At 41.1% G+C, this 16,208-nt stretch overlaps 1 protein-coding gene across 2 annotated transcripts in view; it reads left to right on the forward strand.

Moving 5' to 3' along the window:
- Positions 1 to 16,208, forward strand: part of MCC (MCC regulator of WNT signaling pathway) — a gene marked incomplete at its 5' end in the record, with an annotated part of 210,824 nt that overhangs the window by 141,628 nt on the left and 52,988 nt on the right. For both annotated transcript variants that reach the window (XM_084278185.1, XM_084278186.1), the window contains one exon: positions 6,280 to 6,422. In XM_084278185.1, coding sequence (XP_084134311.1) covers positions 6,280 to 6,422 — 143 coding nt within the window. The remainder of the gene's footprint in view (positions 1 to 6,279; positions 6,423 to 16,208) is intronic.

Raw genomic sequence — 16,208 nt, forward strand, 5'->3', positions numbered from 1 at the left:
AGACCATCAATGCAACAGAAAGAAAAAAGGTTTCCATGTTTTTGTTCCACTTGAAATGTGAGTCAGAGCCACAGTGGGAGTTAACTTTGTTTATCAGCTGTAATCCTGAGAGCCGTTTCTAATTTCTGCTGCACTCTGAGGTAGAGTCCTCTTTCTGACATACAGTTTGATATGAAGCTGCATTTGATGATCATTGAACAGTTGAATGGATCCACTGCATCCAAATCACCCGCACCATCCTGCATGACTACACTGACTTGGTTTTTATTAATAACTCCACAGGGTCTTGCACTAACAGCAGTTTTTTGTTAGTGTTTCAGTTTTATTTCCAGACTTTTGTTAAAAATACATATATAGTCTCTCAGCCAAAAAAGAGTGCCTTGTAGATGCTGCCATACAGTATTGTTAGCGGTCACAATCGCGAAAAACTTATCTACACAGAGCAGATAGGCAGGCACCTCTTTTATTCCAGCCTTGGGGAGCACAGGGGAACACACCAAAGGTGTGCTCACCCAAAGGTACAAAGCACAACATATTTATACAAGTTTTAGCAAAAATCACTGTGCAAAAATGCTTGCTTCTTAGCATGACCTTTACAATGGTTGGCTTTTGATTGCTTCACTTTACCTGTATTCTGATTCTATAAAAATCATTGGTTAGCTATGCTGATTGTTTTAAATATAAAGAGGGGAGGGTGGTGATTAGCATATTCATGTTACTTCCTGGAAATCATTATCATATGTAAATGTCCTCTCCACATGCGCAGTTTAGTTGAGCGGGGGTCCTCTGGTGGCCGTTGATAGTCTTCCTCACTGTGTCCACAAGTGAACCCCATTCTTGCCCAAGTTCACTTCGCTTTCAGCTGCTATTTCGTAGCCATAGCCAGTTTCTTCATATACTTGTTGTTTTAACTCAAGGTCCATAACCAGTAGCCATTGTTTTAATTCGGAGTCCATAGCGATTCTCCATAGTGATAAAGGCACACATCGTCTTGTCCCTGTATATTCTCTTAGCTGCTATAACTCCTTGAAAATCAAAGTCATATTCTAAACTGAAACCAAAATCACCTAGAAGTTAGGCTGTTTTGTTAGGGTGACTGTAACAGTATTGACTTCTCATTGATGGTGAATTAACATGTGCTCTGTTAGCACAGAAATTGTTTGGTGTTTTCATATGATCTTGGGCTCTGGGCTTCTGCACACCAGTCTAGTGACAACTGCTACCCAAACTGTAAATATCACATCAGAATATCTGAAGGCTAGCTAGCATGCCACCTTTCAGATAAAAACATTAGTTTTTAATGAACAACTTCTATGAAGTTTTAATGGTTTAGCTCTTCTGGATTTATTTTTTTTAAAGCCCTTAAGAGGATAGAATTTTTGAGGGGTGTAGTGAATAAAATAACAATTTTTCTTAAGGAATAAGCCATGAAACAAGCAGAACTCATATATTCAGTGTGTTGGCTGTGTTTAAGTACTGACACAGACTCTGGTGAAACCACTTTACCTTTTCTATTTTTTCTCACTGCATCACTTCTAAGTAGATGCTCCACATAACATAATTTTTTGAATTTTTTTCTCCCACTCCACAGAGATTCATCCAGCTCCCTATCATGCATTATATTTTTAGAATATCATATATTTTTTCTCCTCTACAGCCTCTGTCTAATGCATTTCTTCCTCCCTAATGCGAATCAGAGGTTCAGAAGGCATAAATTAAATAAGAGGTGTTTGAGGTTCTGCATAACCATATTCAGATGCTAGTAGGTCAGTATCAAATCTCTATTCTGCATCTGGACTATGCTTTACAAAAGCAGCGCATGTTTCATTTCAGTTGGCATGGTAAATGCTCTCTGGAACAATAGCTCTTAAAACACATTTTTGGTAATACCTTTCCCACCATTTCATGAGGCATGTGAGACACTCTGGAGAAAAACGATTAGTGATTTGCAGAGTGGAGGTGATTTGGGGAACCACAATACAAGTAATAGAAAGATGAAGACAGATAGTTGGATACCCTGTGCTTAAAATTTTGTAAAAAGACATTGTTGATTACTGGTTGTAGTGTCATGCTCATTTCCAAAACTGCAGCCTGGGGAGACCTGCTGCAACATTTGCCTACGCCCTTCTATTATTTCAGTAAGACAGCAGATCTCCGTGTCTCTATGCTTGTATCAGCGCACATTTTGGCAACAGAGTGACCTCTTGAATTAAATTTGCTGTGAAGTACTGGTCAACCACAACTAATGTCTTCTTCCAAAAATCCTTCTGTGGTTATGGGAAGTAGTGCTTTCTACTAGCTCTGTCTGGCACGGCATCCTGGCTTTGATGATAAATAGCGGATGCCTGAAGAGAGAGCACAAGAAATGCAGATGGAGAGTTGTCCTCCTTCATACTCCCCCACCTTTCTGCCAACATCTGTGAGCAGGAGGCTGCATCACATTTAATAGTTCTCTATGGTCCTATCCTCCCTGGATTTATCTAATCGTCTTTCTCATCCATCTACATTCTTGGCATTTCCTACATCCTGTGACACAGAGTTCTGTAGTTTTATGACAGAACACAGGATTTAATAACATGCTGAAGGTTTCAGCAAATACAAGAACAACAGACACTTCCTACATCTTCCTTATCATTTCTTTGTAGTTCTTTGCAGTTCGTCCTTGTAATTTTTGGATTTTATAATAGGTCTAGACACAGGGTAACAAAGAGCTGTGCTGCATCATTCTGGATCCTGTATCACAAAGCAGTTAAGTCCCGTTACTGCAGTAACAACTCTTTACCATCTTCTTGATTAGTCAGAATACAGGGAGGGACAGCAGAATTTTAGTGCAAGAACAAAGCCAACACTCTGTAGGCATGTAAGAACAAATGAACTTCACAGTCAGGCTTCAGTTTCTCATTTAACGAAGTAACATGAAATAGAAATGCACAGTGTTCAGCTGAATGTTGAAGTTACATGTTCTGTTGTGTGATGTCCTTATCTCACATGGATTAGTCCAGTGTACTTGTATTCTCCTTCCACATCAAGTACACACAGAATATACAACTGAACAATTAATTCTGATCATGCGTGTTTTCACGATTCAGGATTTGGCACGATGGACTTGTGTTTGTACATAAAATTGTGGCATGTATTGCAACTTTAAATCTTAAATACTGTATCAGTTGAGCAAAGATTTTAAGCTCCTGTGAGCCTGTTGATTTTATGATTGTGGCTGATTCAGGTGGTGACTTGTATTCTTCTTGATGAACAGTGCCATAGCCAGTGTTTGTCTCTGCAGAGCCTGAGGCTTTGGGGAAATATCTTTTTTTTTGTCCTTTGTCTGAACCAAATTTAACATAAAGTTTTGAACTTGTAGTGTGCAAGGAATTTGTGTACATTGATAGGCAGTAGAATAATTTGTTGAGATAATATTGTTGGGTTAACATATTTTTTCATCCTTCTCTTGCTTTTGAGGTTGTTTCCCACCTTCAAGAGGTCAGACTAAGGTGTTTCAAAATACTGTTAATTTATACTGTAATCAAAATAACCATTTTAGTCTGTACCAAAAAACAGCCAAGAGTCACACTGAGAACTGTGTTGGAAGCTTCTCTCCTGACCTCTACAACTGCTCATCTTTTACAGTCTCACAGTGCATTATTCCCTCTGTTTGCTTTATCAGAGAATCAGAACTCTTAATGGTTTTGATCAGAATTTAAGCATGAGGCTGGAAGAAGGATGGAGGAAAAGGGTGTAAGGTATTTGTCATAAAAAGTCTGTGTGACACATACAAATATATTGCAAGAGCTAAATCTGTATACCTTGGGAACAAATAGGAGTTGGTGGCAGATCATTGTTCTGACACACAAAGGACACTGAAACTAAAAAGAATGATAAACAGGTTCAGTATCACAGGAAAAAAAAAGCTTTGGCAGTGGGTCTGTAAACATGTGTTTATCTCTTTTCCCTTTTAAGCTTTGAGGTGAATGTGCCACAATAAGGAGCAATCCCATATAACCAGAAGAATTTTCCATTGCTGCATTTTGGGATTCATGCTGAATTATGTTTCCATTGTTTGGATGCTTTTGCCTTTTTTAGTTGAGTCTTACCATGTCTAACCAGAACTTAGGGAAGCGTAACTCTGCTAAATGTAAGTCCGTGCCACCTTCAAGGCACAGCAGTCCTCCTTAGCATCACACCCTCTCAGAGAGGTTTCATTTCTGTCTTTTCCAGTTCCTTTTGCCCATGATGACCCAAGAGCACTTTTAAAGAATCAAGTCATTGTCTTACGTTGCCAGACTGCTGTTTTTTCACAAAGTGTGTCTGTCACTTAATGATGGCTGTCCTGAAAAATAGTGATTGAGAAATGGGTGGAGAAAACAGAAAGCACATCTGGTAACATGGCTGAGGTCCATTAACAAAAGTCCATATATCTTCAGTCAGGGACAACAAATTCTGGTCTTTGGTGCACAGCTTAGAAAGACAAAAATGGTTGTGATAGGGATTTTATTTATTGTCTGAAGAGAATTATTACATACTCTGTCTGAAATACCCTTTGAGTTTAAAAGAAGAAACCAAACAGCCTGCATGTAATTGATCGATCTGAATAATGCTTAGGTAGCATGTGGAGGTATCAATGTGCATCAGAAGAAATTTAGGTTTAGAAAGGCTGAATAAGGAATTATTTATTGCACTTAAATATGTTCTAAAGCTTTTGTTAAACATTTTCTCTGCATTGTTTCTGCCCTTTGGGAGCTGTGATAGTTCTTCAGCTGGATATGATGTGAAGGTACAGAAAAGTGAGAAACAAGTTGTGAAAGGATCATATAGTAAAGATTCATTGCAATATACATGTACAAAAACATGTCAGTTGCCAATATGAAATCTTAAAAGCTAGGTGAACATTATCAGTCTTCTAAAATGTGATCCTCTGCTCTCTTCTTCGGAGTTAAGATGCAGCCTGTTTGTCTCAGTGTAGGTGAAAGTGCTTTTGACTCCAGCTGGAGTAAGCTACTTTGTTGTAGTCTCTGGAAGGGTGCTTTGATGTCTGGGCTACCTTTCAATATGCGTATTTCTGGAACTTAAAATGCTGAAATTAATTTTATTTAAAATTTAAAAGAAAACGTGTTACTGAAGCTCCACATAAATTTTCGTTTTCAAGCAGCCTTTTATGTAGGTGATGTTCTCAAGCTGTGAATGTGAGTGGCCAAAATATGAGGGGAAAAAACCCCATGAAAACTCTGGCATACCTGCTAGTTTGGGTATAATTTTCATATGTATAATAGAAAAGGTTGAAGGAGGTATCTCTGTATAAAGTGATTACTTAAATTGACAAAGTAAGTTTTAATGCAGTGATGTTGAAGTACCTTGTACGTTGCTATAAACTGTAGCCTTAGAGAAATGCCCCTACGATCTTGCGCTTCAGGTCTTCACATAACAAGTGTGGGGTTTATACCATCAGTTGGCTTGTGAAATTTCTTTTATTGACAGCATAGTACATACCATTCTGTGCTTCCAAGGAGGTTTGACTCTTTCCTGTGGGGAGTCAGAACCAAAAAGTTAAAGGTCTTGCTCTTTCTAGCCACTACCAAGCATAACTTTAATTGGCATGCATTGTTGGATTGTAATTGCAGTAGATTGTAATTGTTTGCTGTAATTGAAGTAGAATGTATGCTGGTGAGAGGAGTAAGCCAGAGAGGATGGATTTTACAGTTCTGTTGGATCAAAAAAGGAGGACTTTGTGATACCTGTGAAAAAACAAGCAGCCATATATCCTTCCAGTTGTTCAAATAATAAATTTTATTGTAGAGGATGAAAATATTTTTATTGTAGAGGATAATTTTACTGTAGAGGATTAAAATAGTGAAAATATTCTGTTATCTTCAAAGGCTAATTAAAATAAACTCATACTAGATAAGAAGTCACAACCTCAAAGTGTGGTTACTTCTCTTTATATTAACATTGTTTCTAGGTTTGTTTTAATTCAGACCAGATTGGGAAGATCACAGTGAATTTCACAGATTCAAATATGAGATATTTGTAGCTATTTTGAGTTGCAAATGGCATTTTCAAGCAGGAAGGACAACTTCTGCCCTTTAGAAAAGAAATAATGATAAAAGTACACGGTATGGTCTTTTAGTCCCTCAAATCTTGTAATTTACATACCTTTGTGTACCTGTCGGCATTTTGCATCTCTCTTTTTCTGTTGCTAAGGCACTGTTGAGTAAGAAAACCATTAATGTGATCTCTATGCAGTTATTCATGAAACCCTTTCTGTTCCTTGCTTCTCTGCTTTAGTGTGAACAATCCCACCTAATGAGAGAGCATGAAGACGTGCAGGAGCGAACAACACTGCGCTACGAGGAACGAATCACAGAGCTGCACAGTATCATTGCTGAATTAAATAAGAAAATTGATCGATTACAGGGAACAACAATAAGGTACAACAACTTCCTGGAAATTCTGGGCCAATGCAAGAATGGTGCAAAGCATGGTGTGAATTATATGCTAAATATAATATGATGATGTCTTTAAGGTAGTTAGGCTTGTTATGATGACTGGTACTGTGTAGCTGCCCATAATTAAGGTGTGTGTTCTGCATTGCATCATCCTGAGGTTCAAAAGTGCTACATTCTGTCTGGCAAAAATCACACTTTGCAAAGCCTAATGAGCACTGCAAAGAAGTACACTATGCCATCTAAATATTCCTTTAACATAACATAGATGCCAGCGTCCCAGGTAAGTGATGGCAGTGGTGGATGAAGGAAGATGTAGTCACCCAGTCTGCAGCTCTGCTTTTCACTTTATTTTGTGGCATCCTGTAGGTCACCTAAGCCACACCACTTGAGGTGAGTAATATATCTCAAATGGATTTCAGTAGGTTCTGCATCTACTGGTCTTTGTCACAAAACACAATGGTACAAATCATCTTGTTACCTGTTCTTGGAGCGACAAAGCTGGGGATATTACACTAGGTTATTGCTTCTTACAGTGGGAAAATAATGTTTACATTTGACTACAGGAAAACACTTTTCCTTATTTGCTTTTTCCCATTATTCTCAACCTAGAGAAAACTGGACTGGAACGAGGAAGAAGATCAAATTAGGTTTGACACTTTCATAGCTAATGTAGATGTGGTGACTTACCCTTGTAGCAGATTTTCAGCTTTCCTCGCCTATTAGCAGCAAGTTTTTTGATAACTGCTTCATTTGTTTTTCCTTGTAAACATTTCTACTAGCACGAGGCAGTGCTGTTACAACTACTTACTTGATCTTTCAAGAAAATATTTATATGCAAAAAGAAAAACATTTGGTGTACCATAAATAACAGAAAGCGTCATCACACAATATACACCACTATAAAAGCAGTAATAAAATCACATTATATTTAAGTTATTGAAGAAGATTAATTACTGCCCATTCTAAGATGATCATAACTAGCAATGATCATGGGTGAGGTTTTTCAGGTATCTTCCAAACTGTTAGTACTTCTTTGAAAAAAATCCTTGTGACTCCTTCATTCATTCATGTTTGATACCTCTGCAGACAAACTTTGCATTCGTCTTGTTTCAAGTCTCGTTTCTTTTCAGCCTGACACTGGCTGTCCATCCCACACTCTTCTCTGGTAAAGCTCTACCAATTGAAAAGGCTGCTTAAAAAGCAGAATCTGAGAAGCTTGAGAACTGCATTGCTGATTTTTTTCTGAAAAGCAGACATTTATGATGAATATTACATAGTATTCATATGGATTGTTTGTTTGGAGTCCCTGTGGCAAGCTAAATGCCAAGCGATGTTCAATTACAAAATACCAGGGTTGGCTAGATACTGTGAAAGCTTGTCCACGCCAGTAAACAATTCAGCTTGGCATGCACAGGAAAGTGAAGGATAAGAACCAAGCTTCTCATGAGAAGTGCACTTCTGCTGTCCTTTTGTGGGGGCTGAAGCCATCAGAACGATGCTGCTGTAACAGATGCCACACCACTGTCATGCCCCACCTGTTCTGTTTTACTCTGAGTGCCTATTTTGCTTAGACGGTTCGGATACCTCCTCTGTTTTGATTTGTTCTGGTTTTACTAGTAAGAATGGAAATGCACATTATGTTAGTGGAGGTTTTATTTTCTTAATGATTGGAATAGTGTGTTTTCTCTGGCAGGCCAGTAATTTGGTGTCTGGGGAACCAAGGAGTAATATCCCTCCTAAAAATGGCAGGCAGAGGTAGAATTTGAGGGATTCCATACGGTCTGTAAAGACAAGTGAAAGAAGGAAACCCGATACTTCCTACTCGAAATCCACTGTGGGATCTATTTGCGTCACCCTTGAGAAGCTATTCCATCTCACAGAGCAAGGGTGGTGTAATGACTGTCCTTGCTGAGACAGGTGTGACTCACAGCCCTCCACCCTTGGCTGTGGGGGCTCTGAGCCCAGAGCTGGAACAAAATAGGCTTGAGAGGAAGGGGTCTGGGAGCACGTCCCTGCTTAGGGACCAGTGCACAGGAGAGATTTTAATTTTGATTTGACTCTTAAATACCCACAAGTAATACTGACTGGAGGCTTTTAGTTGTGCTGTCATGAAATTTAGGCTGTCTTTCTGGAAACAGTTTTCCAGAGTTTACATTAGTTGCGTAAGAAAAATGTTTCCCCAGTGATGACAAAGAGATTGTTCCATATTTTCATGTATCGTTTTTAGGCTGTAAAAATAGACTGACATGTAGCTTGATGCACTGCTGCTTTATGACATTCTTCATGGTTCCTTCCAAAATGCAAAAATATTTTGGAAACAATTAGCAGAAAACTTCATGGAGGATATTCAACTATCTTCCTGAGGCTGTACTAACTTTAAATTTCTAGCTCTTTGTTTGAATGCAAGTAACACACATGGAAAGAAGGCCAGAAAGTAAGCAGAAAGCATGTTTAAATCTGAATAAGCTGTTGCAACAGTTTGAGGAGTGTTGGCAGGCTGTATAAGCTAGTTAATAATCTCCATTCCAAGAATTTTTTTCTCTCTGGTTTTGGGGGTTGGGGTGGGCACTGGGTTGTTGGGGTTTTTTTCTCTTTGAAATATCAGGGGTTTTACACAGCTGGAAGTGTGATGGCTTTTGCTTATATGATTTAGCAATGTCAGCTCTGGAAGAGAGCTTGTCACATGTCAATGCTTGTACCTGGGAAGAGGTACATCTGATATACTGATCTTAGTAAACAGTAATTCTACAGGAGTATTCCTAGGACTTTCCAGGATTGTTACAGGTTTGCTAGCCATTTCTTAGGTACAAGATGTTCCATGTGTGTGGCCACATGAAGCTAGCTGCTGCTCTTGCACTATGTTCTTCCAGCGTTCCCTGAGGGAAATGAGGTCACCATGGTTGTGGGAGCAAGCCAACATTCATCTGCAATTGTCTCATCTCCTTGCTGCTGCTCTGGAAAGCCCAGCTGGTCTGGAAGATCTACCTCACAAAAAAGCTGAAACACAGCTGTAACTGATTTGGTGCTAAGGCTAAAGACATAGCTGCCTATACTTATGCTGTGCAAGTAGATGAGTTTCTTGTTTGCCTGGTGCTTTATGTGTGACATAGAAGAATTGACCCACTACCAGATGTTTGGACCAAAAAGACAATAAAGATATAGTCCATTAGGATGAAGATGCCTTAATATATATATATATATATATATTTATATATATATATATATATTTATATATATATATATATTTATATATATATATATATATATTTGAGAAGTCTGGAGACAAACCTTGATGCTTGTTATTTCTTGGAAAATTTTATTTGTGGCCTCCTTGGAGTTAAACCTTACAAGGTAGGTCAAGGACAACAGAAAGGGCTTTCTCAAATACACTTCAGATAAAACTAATGCTAGAGGCACTGGAGGCCCCCTGCTGAATGAGGTGGGTGCCCTGGTGGCTGTGGATAGTAAGAAGACAGTTACTGAATACCTTCTTTGCCTCTGTCTACACTGCTGGAGACTGTCCTCAGGAGCACCAGACCCCCCAAGGCCCCAGTGAAGATAAATGAAGAGTCTGCCTCAGTTGATGAGAACTGGGTCAGGGATCAGTTAAGCAATCTGGACATCCATAAATCCATGGATCCTGATGAGATGCACCCACAGGTGCTGAGGGAGTTGGTGCAAGTCCTTACTAGGCCACCCTCCAGCATCTTTGGTAAGTTGTGGGAAACAGGAGAGGTGCCTGAGGACTGAAGGAGAGTACATGTCACTCTAGTCTTCAGAAAGAGCAAGAAGTAGGACCCAGTTAAGTGCATACCAGTCAGCCTCACCTCCATCCCTGGAAAGATGGTGGAACAACTTATCCTTGGTGCAGTCCCTAGGCATATCAAGGATATGAGGGTCATCAGGAGCAGTCAGCATGGTTTCAGCAAGGGGAAGTCACGTTTGACCAACCACATAGCCTTTTATGAAGACATTACCGGGTGGATAGATGATGGTAGGGCAGTGGATGTGGTTTACCTTGATTTCAGTAAAGCGTGTGACACCATCTCCCACAGCATCCTTGTGACCAGACTGAGGAAGTGTGGTCTGGAGGGTGTGGTAGTGAGGTGGATTGTGAACTGGTTGAAGGAAAGAAGTCAGAGAGTTGTGGTCAGTGGGACAGAGGCCTGTATCTAGTGGAGTCCCTCAGGGGTTGGTACTGGGACCTGCACTATTCAATATATTTAGCAATGACCTGAATGAGGGAATAGAGCAAGTTTGCTGACGACACAAAGCTGGGAGGGGTGGCTGACACACCAAAGGGCTGTGCTGCCATCCAGTGAGATCTGGACAGGCTGGAGAGTTGTGCAGGGAGAAAATTAATGAAATATAACAAGAGCAAGTGTAGAGTCTTGCATCTAGGGAACAACAACCCCAGGTACCAGTATAGGCTGGGGGACTGGCCTATTGGAGAGCAGTGTAGGTGAGAAGGACCTGGGGGTCCTGGTGGACTACAGAATGACCATGAGCCAGCCATGTGCCCTCGTGGCTAAGAAGGCCAATGGCATCCTGGGGTGTATTAGAAGGGGTGTGGTTAGTAGGTCAATAGAGGTTCTTCTCACCCTCTACTCTGCCCTGATGAGACCACACCTGGAATATTGTGTCCAGTTCTGGGCCCCTCAGATCAAGAAGGACACAGAACTCCTTGAAGGAGCCCAGTGCAGGGCCACCAAGATGATTAAGGGAGTGGAACACCTTCCTTATGAGGAAAGGCTGAGGGAGCTGGGTCTCTTTAGCTTGTAGGAGACTGAGGGATGACCTCATTAATATCTATAAATATGTAGAGGATGAGATTCAGGAGGATGGAGCTAGGCCAGTGACAGGACAACGGGTGCAAGCTGGAGCACAGGAAGTTCCATGTAAACAGAAGGAAAAACTTTTTCATTGTGAGGGTGACAGAGCACTGGGACAGGCTGCCCAGAGAGGTTGTGGAGTCTCCTCTGGAGACATTCAGAACCCACCTGAATACGTTCCTGTATGACCTACTTAAGGTGATCCTGCTCTATCATAGGGGTTGGACCAGATGATCTTTTGAGGTCCCTTCCAGCCCCTAGCTAACATTCTGTGATTCCCTGACAGTATCTCATTGTTCTTGTCTGCATTATTAGGGAGAGAGTGGGAGGAGGTGTCTACTATTTTCCTTAAATTCATTGTGTAATTCAGGTCACAGGCTTTTGTCAAACTCTGCAGGACTGTTGGGCAGAAGAGCCTGTAATGATTATGCTGAGACATTTTGTCAGCTTCCTTTACAGTGAACAGCTTTCATGGAGTGGTGGTCATTTGGGTTTTGTGTCACAATGTTGAATGCATTCAGGTAGCAATATTACCCCTACTTCACCTGTTTCAATTCATAGCAGAGTCATTTTTTGCATTGCAAAGTTTCTCTGTCCTTTGACGAGGTGTATGACTGCTCCCATTTTGTCTCCAAGTATGTACAATTTAGGAGACAGCAAAGCCAATCAATTGGCTCTTCAGAGTTGTAGACTTATTAGTCTTAATTACATTGACATGAAGGATACACCTGGTAACTCTGAAGCACAAAAAAGTTTTCAAATTACAAAGTATTTTACTAAGAGGGAATTATGTCTGTATTAAAAGTGAATATTCCTGGCTCCAGAAGTTTTTAGTATTTCCCTAGATTCATTCAAATTCAGTTTTTTCTCAGTCATATTTTTGTCTGTCAAAATCAGATGCAACTTTGTTGTGCAGAAACAACTTTAGCCTATGACAGTCTTTCTTAGGTGTTAAATTGAGGTTCAGCAAAAGGAAAGGGATCAAATTTCTTTTAGTTCTAAGCCAGTGGCTGTTTGGCTACATCTGTTCAACTCTAAAAATAATAAGCAATTTTTAACAATAACAAACAGATACACACTCCCTTGAATATTGGTGCCTGCAAAGGATTATTTGAAACAGTTGTCAAGAAGCTTGTAACCCATTGCTGTAAAACAGTTTGTTCAGACTTAACAGCTTTGTATCTGAAACATGTCCTGAGATTCAGTTGTGTTGGAGTTAACGAGGAGGAAGGACAGCGAATAGACTGTAGCACCACAAGAAACAGCACATGGCACTTATTTACACAGTGACCTGGAGGTCTGATGCTAGCTACTAAATATGTGCTGTGTGGAAGCTGCTTGGATTCGATTCCCACGGCAGTGTGGGTGGGATAGTGTTGGCTTCACCAGGCAATGCCCAGCTCCACCTGCCCTGGGTGGAGGCATGGGTGCTTAATCCCCTGTTGACTTAAGCATATCGCTGTTTGTTTGCAATCTGACTTGTTCAGTGGGACCTCGAGTGTGTTATACACTGGTTGCAGTGCACATACACCTGTAGTATATGCTATCTGAGGGTCTTAAATGCTTTAAAAATACTTGTTCAAAAAACTACTGGCACCTGAAGTGTGAATCTGTGCACTGTTTGCAGCCACGAAGTGTATGTGCACCTGGCCAGTGTCCTGGCAGAATCTGTCAGTGGCCTGTAAGGATCCTGAAAGTGTGCCATTTTGCTTGCTGTTTCATCAAGTTTTTCTCAGTGTCTGTGGAGCAGTTGTGATCATTGGCTGCACTGAACATGAGGAAAGCAGTAAGTGCAGACCTACCTGTAAAACACACTTTTTCCTCCAGCATTGATCCGACTGCTCTGTGTTTAGAACAGCTTGATCTCATTTTAATTGCCTTCAAGTCACCATGGTGTTTCAACAACTGGGAACCATCAGGGCCCATAGAGGAACAAATACCTTCGTTCCCCAGCCAGGCCCTAGTTGATGGCAGCAACAAGGAAGTTGCTGTGAAGTCTTCTGAGACTCTTCTGTTTGGGGGAAATGGAAGTCTAAATGTCTTCTGTTACTGCCAACTGCCGTTTTAAAGGCAGATTTATATTTCTAGTGCATCACTCTTCTTTAATTCCTCCTTGTGTTTTTAGCTCTCAGTCTTTTCCCTGGGAGACTGTCGGTAGAGAGACCAATAGACCTTGCTTTACCAGAAATGGATCTCTGATCTTTCTGGTCAGGTCCTAGAAGCATGAGTTCACCCAGAAACTGACATCTGGTTGGAGACTTTGGAAGAGTGTGAGTCTTGCCACTTTTTAACTGCCCCTAGATACTGAAGGTGCTTAAACTGAAAAAAACCAAAATCAGACCAGCAGTACAGCTAGCTAGATGAAGTTGTGTTGCAATTTGAATGGAAAACCTATGCAACAAGAGCCAGAAGAACAGTGGTGAGATTATTATTTTGTGTGTGGCATTGTTTTGTGATCAATCAGCTTCTAGTCCATTTGTAGAGGTAATTCAGGTTTCAAAAAAATAGGTGTTATGGCTTTTCATGGCAAGGTTCTGGTGGTGGAGGCGGGGCTGCAGGGGTGGCTTCTGCAAGAAGCTGCTAGAAGCTTCCCCTAGGTCTGACAGAGCAAACACCAGCCGGGCTCAAGGATGGACCCACTGCTGACCAAAGCCAAGCCAATCAGCAAGAGTGTTAGTGCCTCTGGGATAACATATTTAAGAGGAAAAAAAACGGCAAGCAGCTGCTTTTTGCCACCAGAGAAGAGAGTGAGAAGATGTAAGAAACTGTGCAGGCACCAAGGTCAGTGAAGAAGAGGGGTGAGGAGGTGCTCCAGGCACCATAGGAAAGATTCCCCTGCAGCTCGTGGAGAAGACCATGGTGGAGATGGTTGCTGCCCTGCAGCACATGGCAGATGACAGGAAGCAGAGACCCCACCTGCAGCCCAGGTAGTGGCCCCACGCTGGAGCAGGTGTAAACATGTAGAAGATGCTGTGATCTGCGTTGGAGCAAGCTCCTGGCAAGACCTGGAGCCTGTGGAGAGGGAGGCCCATGCCAGAGAAGGTTTGCTGAAGGGGAAGTTTGTGGCTCTGCGGGGGGAACCAGGCTCAGGCAGCCTGGGCCTGAGAGATTGCATCCCACAGAAGTGACCCACGCTGGGTCAGTTGGTGAGGAGCTGAAGCCCCGTGGGAAACGACTCATGTTGGAGAAGTTCATGAAGGACTGTCTCTCATGGGTGGGACCCCATGGTGCAGCAAGGGAAGGGTGTGAGGAATGTCTTCCTCCAACCCTCACCCTCCACTACGAAGGAAAACAACTCAGGAATGCAACTCATGAGGAACTGATGGAAACCCCGATCCCCATCTCCCCCTGTGACACCTGGGAGGGGGAAGGGAGCAAAATCATGAATAAAGTGATGTCTGCTGAAAAGGGGAGAGGTGCTTTGAGATCTGGGTGCACTTCTCATTATCCTATTCAGGTTTCTCTGTGTGTAGTGTAGTGTAATGAGTTAGGGGTTTTTTCTTCTGTGCTGAGTCTGTTTTGCCTGTGACGCTGATTGTGGAATGATCTCTCCCTGTCCTTATCTCGACTCCTAAGCCTCTCAATAGATATTTTCTCCCTTGTCCAGCTGAACAGAGGAGTGATAGAGCAGCTTTGGTGGGTACCTGGCCTCTGGCTAGGGTCAGACCACCACAGTAGGACCAATTGTTTCAGAAATGAAAAAAAGAATTACCTTCAGATAAAAAAAAAATCAACTGTTTGAGCACTTGTTAATTGTTTTGTCTAAAGCTAATTGCTCCTAGCTTCTGCTGTGGCTAGTAATAAATTAGTTAATGGAACATTAATTTACGTATCTTCATTACACTGCTTTTAATTCCTGCTATTCATGATTTAGTGTTCACACTCTTAAACATGTATTTCATGGTACCTTGAAGACCTTTCATCTAAATCTCAGTTTTAACTGGCTGACCTGATTTTTTTTTTAATAATAGTCACTAAGTGCTTCTGCTAAAGTCAGATTTTCTTTGCACTGGAGCCAGTGTAAGGGGTAGAAGAACATGATCGTTCCCATATAAATTACATCTCAGTACCTAAGGAAACCCTGCTTGGCAAGCAAGCTGAAATTCCTTTTCTGAGTTGGCCTTGTTCATAAATTGTCACCTTTGCTACTCTGAGAGCAGACTTTACTTCTGTGAGTGTTCCCTGTATATATGAGCCATCTTCTCTGCTATTTTGCCTGGCAAATCCAGACACACCTCCAGGCTAAACTCTGCAGTATTTCTGCAAGAAACACTCATCACCATGTAGCATGCACAGAGAAGAGTTAACATGACAGATGTCCCTCCCCAGATGTGCATCACCATGTAGCTTTTTGCTATTTCTTATTATATCAAAATCCAGACAACTCCATCACCACTCTTTTCTGCAGAACCTGCAGCAAACGAATCTCTGCCTTTGATTTAGAGTTTAAGAAAATGAATGGCTGTTTGCTTACCTATCAGAGGGGCTCTGCACCTGGATAAGCTGGTGGTTTTGACGTGTTTAAAATATATATGGAAGTAAAAAATAAATAAATCTAAGCTGAATCAGCAAGGGGATCAAAAGAAAAAATGTTTACAAATGTTCTCTGGCAAAGCTATTATTCATTTACTTATCTGCTTTCCCAGTCCTTTGAACTCTTCATGTGGAGACAAGAGGAAGAAGCCCTAATTTTTTAAGCTCATTACCTTCAGCTGAAGTATTCTGTGTTCTCAATTATTTTAGTAGAAGCAGCTTGACAAATAAGTTAAACCCTAGGTAATTGAGGCTTTTTATTTTCCACTAACTTCAGCAGTTCAGTGCTATGCTCACTTACCTGATCACGTCCTTTTGAGAAGAGAAAATGAAAAGCTTGCCTGACCTCAGGAGTATTTTAGTACGTTTGCATCTACACACTCACTTTGCACACAAGCTGATG

This window comes from Gallinula chloropus (genome assembly GCF_964237585.1).
Source record: "Gallinula chloropus genome assembly, chromosome: Z".
NCBI lineage: Eukaryota > Metazoa > Chordata > Aves > Gruiformes > Rallidae > Gallinula > Gallinula chloropus.